Here is a 6,780-nt window from a genome sequence, read left to right on the forward strand (position 1 = left end):
GTGTGTCTTTCAGTTTGTTAAAAAAAATGACCTTTCCACACAACAGGGAAATGGCTCTACTTTTCTTATGAAGTTTTTTTCCCCCATGCCTCTCGTTGTAAATGCTTGTAACTCCGCTATGAAACGACAGGTGGCAGCAAAATCAAATATATGTTTCACAACACGAAGCATTCAATTAGGGAAAAGACTTGTGTGTTTCAGTGTAATTTCAGTCTTGGGAAAGCACTTTGGAAATTTACACACACTAATAGCCATGACATTTTTATCCAATAATCTCAATTTTATTGGTGTTCACCTCAAATGAAAAAGTACCATTGCAATGAGGAAATCTAGAGAGAGTAGAGTAGAGGCCAGGGTTGCAAATGTCTTATAGTTTAAAGAAAAGTCAAGACCATGAATACAGTTTGTCCCTGACCCAAAACGTAAGATTTCCTATAGTATAGTATAGTATAGTATAGTATAGTATAGTATAGTATAGTATAGTATAGTATAGTGGTTCTCAATTTTTTTTTGGCTCAAATACTCCCATTCTCTTATTTATAATGGAATGAATGAAGAGAAACACAGTTTTTGAAGAATCTATTTTTGTAAATAAGTGGAAAGAAACAATATTTATTGCAGTGGATTCCAACATTGTTTGGATCGTGACCCCATTTTGATATCAAGAATTTCACCAAACACTTTTTTTTTTCTAGAATTAGATTTTGATCGTGTTTGAGTTCAGTTTTTTATTTATTTATTTTTTAACTACATTTTAGTTTAACTAGATTTATATTTAACAAATTGAAAGTATTAAAATACAGTTGAAAGAATTATTTATATATATATATATATATATATATATATATATATATATATATATATATATATATTAAATTAAATGGGTAACCCCTGTAGTGCCTTCGCGTACTCCAAGGGGTACACGTACCCCCATTTGAGAAACGCTGGTATAGTATATAGGGCAGATATTCTGTTATCAGGCATAAAACTTAATTTAGAGTAATATTCTAATATATATATATAATAAATTATATTAAACTATTAATCATATTAAATCAAATTAATTATCATTTTAATTATTAAATCCTTCATGACATTTATATTTATGTATGTATTTATTTTGTAATTGTAATTTGTAATTGATTTATATGAGATAACTATTTTAATAATAATACATTTGATTACACATAATACAATGCTTTTTTAAATCATTCAATTTTATGGTATTTGGTGTGTGTATATAGAAAAAAATATAGCATTTACTACAAAATATAGAAAAGTATATATATATATATATATAAATTAACCTTGGTATTTGGGGTTTCTTGTGTGTTTTATTTTTTTTTGCGTTTCACTTTTTTTTTTTTTTATTTTAATTTTATGATTATATTGTATGAGGGCGTGGGGTCTCGTTATTTGACTTGATTTTTTTTTTTTTTTTTTTGTCTGCTAATGTGTAATCCTGTTTTTCACCGCCTCACATACTTGAAACATTATAGAAGAAGGGGGACTGGGTGGGCAGGCCGTGGTATTAAGTCAAAGGCCCATCGTGGGTTGTGTAAATAGCCCAGGGCGGTGGAAAAAGTTCATGCCCGGGTCCATGTAAGGAGAAACCGGCGGAACACCAGGCCACTGCACGGACATTTAATTAAGACGACCTGCTGAGGATTATAGCGATATTGGGACTGTAACTTTGTCTCACAATGATCATTAACAATTTCATGCAAGGTCGCATTTGACAGTGCGATACAGAGGCCTTCAGGGCTCGGCTTAGGGAACCTTTTTCCATCTTTGGTTCAAGTTTTAAAACTGATTCAGTTTGCAGCTTCAGCTGTAGCACATTTCATGTGAAATCTATGTCTCTGCAATATTAGATACACTGGAGACTCTATATACGGGGATTTATTTGAGATAAGAGTCAGATCTGTATAGGAAATCAAATAAAAATAAATATGTTATCATTGTGACAGATTTATTGTAAACACTAGTTTATTTGGTTTCAACAAAAACATTAACGATAATCAATAATTTGATGGCAGTTGTAATTCCACGCCACGACTGTGAGGTGTGGTCCCATTTGGTGTGCAGCCTTTGAGATGCATTCCTTGAATAAACTCACACCTCTGATCGCTCTGGGCCCAAATTGGCTTTAATTTCCACAGTAATGAAATCGCACTTCACCGCCTCCACTGCAGCAGTGCGAGGCCCCCTCTGCTTTGATCTCACTCTCATCTGCTGCTCCTGGTGTCGAGACCTTTGACCAATAAAATGCGTAAATGTGTGCGTAAAGCTTGCCATTTGTTTCACTGACATCGGTGTCATTTTTCAAGAAAACAAACATTTAAATAATACAACTTGTGATCGGATCAGCTGCATCATTGTTTAACGTCGCGCCATTAATTTGTTTTACACACTGTTATAAATTAATTTTGTATGCTTTTAAAATGCCATGTTGCCACAAATGTGCACCTGGTGTTTTCTGATATATTTTGATAGAATAAGTAAATAATGTCTCTTGTGTTTGCATCATCCCGTACTCCCAGTGTCACGTCTAGTCCTGGTTAGAGAGGGCTGGGTGTTACCGACACCTCCTCTGGTGTTTTTTTTTTTTTTTTTTTTTTTACAAACCCCAGAGTGTGACCAGCAGCTCGCTGCTCTCCCTGCATTCCCAGTTCGACATCCCATTGGAGGATCCTTGCACTTTTTGAGGGAGGTGCTTCTGTGGGCTGCAAAAAGGAGGAAAGAATTTGACTGCGTAAAAGCCGTGCGTGCTGACGGATGTCCAAAGTTCAGAACTTTTTCAATGTGTGGACACAAAGATGGGGACAGCTTAAAGCCGGTAACCTGCCCAGAGATTTAGACTTACTTCCTCATCTTTTTTATTTTATTTTTCAGCACCTCAGTGGTGAGTGGACAGCAGAGAACGGGGATTCTCTCCATCGGTGCATTTTGGAGCTTTACTTTCACCAAGTCCAGTCATGCAGGCTCGTTACTCCGTCTCCAGTCCCAACTCATTGGGCGTCGTGCCGTACATCAGTAGCGACCCGAGCTACTACCGGGCCGCAACCGGTGGTGGATACACCGGGATGCCAGCACCGATGAACATGTACTCCCACGCAGCTCACGACCAGTACCCCGCCAGCATGGCCCGCGCGTACGGACCGTACACCCCGCAGCCTCAGCCCAAGGACATGGTCAAACCGCCCTACAGTTACATCGCTCTCATCACCATGGCAATCCAAAACTCACCCGACAAAAAGGTGACCCTTAACGGGATTTACCAGTTCATCATGGAGAGGTTCCCATTCTACCGAGACAACAAACAGGGCTGGCAAAACAGCATCAGGCACAATCTGTCTCTGAACGAGTGTTTTGTCAAAGTTCCCCGTGATGATAAGAAGCCCGGTAAAGGCAGCTACTGGTCCTTGGACCCGGACTCTTATAATATGTTTGAAAACGGGAGCTTCCTGCGCAGGAGGCGGAGGTTTAAGAAGAAGGACGCGCTGAAGGAGAAGGAGGACCGGCTGCAGAAGGAGCTGCCGCCGAGGCAGCAGCAGGCCCGGGACGCGGAGCCCCAGGTGCAGGGCTCCCAGCCTGTCCGGATCCAGGATATTAAGACTGAGAACGGCTCTGTCACACCACCGCAGGCCGACTCACCGTCATTGAACACCGTGCCTAAAATCGAGAGCCCGGACAGCAGCATGTCCAGCGGGAGCCCCCACAGCATCCCCTCCAGCAGATCCATCGGCATGGACAGCACCGAGCACCACCAGCACCACGGCCAGGCCTCCTCACAGGGCTTCAGCGTGGACAACATCATGACCTCCCTCCGGGGGTCTCCACAGGGGGCCACAGAGCTTACCCCCGGCCTCAGCGCCTCCACCAGGACAGGTATAACACCGTCTTTGTCCCTAAACTACTCTCCCAGTCAGACATCTGTCTATAGCTCACCGTGTAACCAGAACTCCATCTCCACTACCTCCAACGCGACCTATCACTGCAACATGCAAGCCATGAGCCTTTACGCAGGGTCGGGACACTTGGGACCAAGCACCACCGTGGATGAAACGTTGCCAGATTACTCCGTCACCACCACCTCATCCTCCCTGACCCACGGGAACCTGAACTCTGGACAGGAGAGCCATCATCCTCACCAAGGGAGACTGACCTCATGGTACCTCAACCAGGCCGGAGACCTGGGCCACCTGGGCGCGTCCTACCCGGCCCAGCAACAGAACTTCCATTCGGTCCGAGAGATGTTTGAATCCCAAAGAATTGGCTTGAATAACTCGCCGGTGAATGGAAATAACAGCTGTCAGATGTCATTCCCACCGAGCCAATCCATCTACCGCACTTCGGGAGCTTTCGTGTATGACTGCAGCAAGTTCTGACCAAAAAAACAGACTCGGCGTTTTCCTCTCGTGTCTGAACTCTGAACTCTGACAGTGAAACCTGCCCTTCCAACACATAGACACAAATGAGACAGATAACCAAAAGACTCATTATTAGATTTTCTAAACATCAGTGTTACTGCAAATAACACGTAAGTCTCTCTCTCTCTCTTTTTTTTGTTGCTATTTGTGTTCTTTAATGTGTAAAAGTTGTGTTTCTTTTCATGGACGTGTACATTGCATAGTAATTTATTTTTTAAAGATATGTAGCCAGATATTATGGACCAAACACCAAAACAGTGTTTCTGAATTGAATTGAATTGCCTTCAATGTCCAAAAAACTTGTTCCATTATAAAGGAAGACAAAGGAACGTGTATTATCGCCGTACTATTTCATTTCTTGAGTTTTCTGAAGGATTTTGTTTGTTAAATAAATTGTCATTTTATTTGAGTTAAAATTAATGCCTCGTTTTTTATTTTTTTATTCTATTTTTATTTTTCTTACAAACTGGGTTACAGGCTGGATTTATTTTACTCTGCAGGCTTTGGTCGCACAACGTACACATTTCAAATAATCTATCTTTTGTTTTTATTTAAATGGATTCCAAAGGGCCTACTCTGACTTTGGTTTACGACTATTTTTTTATTTTTTGAAATTACAAATGTGCCTGCGTTTTCTGCTGAATTTTACATTATCCAGGAACATTTTCCACCGTATATCTTATATTTACCGTAACACGCTGTTGTTCTTCTTTATAAAAGGAAACTATATCTGCAGAGCTCAGAATCAGCAGCATTACGTTGTTTTGGACCATGTTGTGTATTTATTGACGCATACCAAAGCTGACTGAATATCATACCACACATACCAAAGATTGTCTTGCTGTCACTTCAGTTTTGATGTCTAAATTCTCCCTACCAGACACAGTACTTTTTAAATCAAACAAACTCATGCCACGTTGTTGATTTTGAAATTAAGTAAAATAATTTTTTTGCAATGACACTTCAGTAGAATATTTAAATGAGAAATAATCAGATGGTATTACCAGCTTTTTGTATTTTTTTTTTTAAACAGTTTTATTTCCAAGTATACTGTATTTATTTCTATAATATACACAATTTCTTCATATATATTATTCATTCCATTGCTGTTGCTGCTTTTCCATAACACACACACACACACACACACACACACACACACACACACACACACACACACACACACACACACACACACACACACACACACACACACACACACACACATATCGCCTATATTTGTAATACACCAACATGTTGTGTGATCTTTTAACTAAAATATATTTTGTCTTTACAGCCATTCAGGCCATTTCACATCGTTTCATATCAATGCAAATAGTAGGCTACCATATTTATGCTACGCAATCTTACAATATCTTACGCAATCTTAATAATTTCTGCAGCTTGTAATAATAATAATAATAATAATAATAATAATAATAATAATAATAATAATAATAATTATTATTATTATTATTATCATTATTTCCTGTGCAGTAATTTTAACAATGATTAATTCATTAAAATACAGTGATAGAACATTTATATATTATATATTAGAAATATTTACATATTTCTAATATAACACAAAGGGGGAAAAAAAAAAAAAAAAAAAAGAAAAAAATGTCAAAAGCAGTTATCATTATTTAATTTTTTTTTTTTAAATAGTGTATTTTAAGATTAAATTTGGGGAACAAAATGTGTTTTTCAACTGAAAACTTAGTATGAAAATACTGCAACACAAAACTTGGATTTGCACTGTCGTATTTGATATAGCCTATTAGTAATCCATTATAATATTATATTTCTTAATTCTTAATGCATACTATTACATCTACAGGCCCATAGTTGCACCTGAAAATGCAGTGTCGTGCACCATCCTTATACAGAGCCACTGTCAGAGCATAAAAGTCATCAGATCCTTTCTCAAGTGTGGCCCTAATAAACAAAGGCCGTGTTAGGCCAAAGATTGATGGCGCTCTCACAGAAAGGACCAGGTCAGGAAGGAATAAAATTCAATCAGAGCGTTGGAATCGTTTTTCATGGGACGGAAAAGGCAGAGGGAGAGGCGGGGGTCAGTGTGGAGGATGTGGGCCGACACAGCGCCATCAACAATATAACAGGACGTAGCACAATCACAGAGACACAGGACGATGACAGTGGGGATTTTCAATCTGAGGTCTGCGGCGCATGCGCGGCCTGTGCTTTTTCCAGGACCTGCACTCGTCCTGGTACAGATTCAATTTTATATTCTGAACAGTTGTGTTTATTTGATCCAACAGAAATATATATAACGGTAATGGTATGGTAATACTTGTTTTTATTTATTTATTTTTTTAATTTAAATTTT

General features: G+C 38.8%; 1 protein-coding gene across 1 annotated transcript; it reads left to right on the top strand.

The window, feature by feature from the left end:
- Positions 1-2,776: 2,776 nt before the first annotated feature.
- On the top strand, positions 2,777-4,849 carry foxc1a (forkhead box C1a). Its single transcript, XM_028472274.1, has one exon. It carries the CDS (start codon positions 2,979-2,981, stop codon positions 4,389-4,391), a length of 1,413 nt encoding a protein of 470 aa, XP_028328075.1. The 5' UTR covers positions 2,777-2,978; the 3' UTR covers positions 4,392-4,849.
- The last annotated feature ends 1,931 nt before the right edge of the window (positions 4,850-6,780 follow it).

This window comes from Gouania willdenowi, chromosome 17 (assembly GCF_900634775.1).
Source record: "Gouania willdenowi chromosome 17, fGouWil2.1, whole genome shotgun sequence".
Lineage (NCBI taxonomy): Eukaryota > Metazoa > Chordata > Actinopteri > Blenniiformes > Gobiesocidae > Gouania > Gouania willdenowi.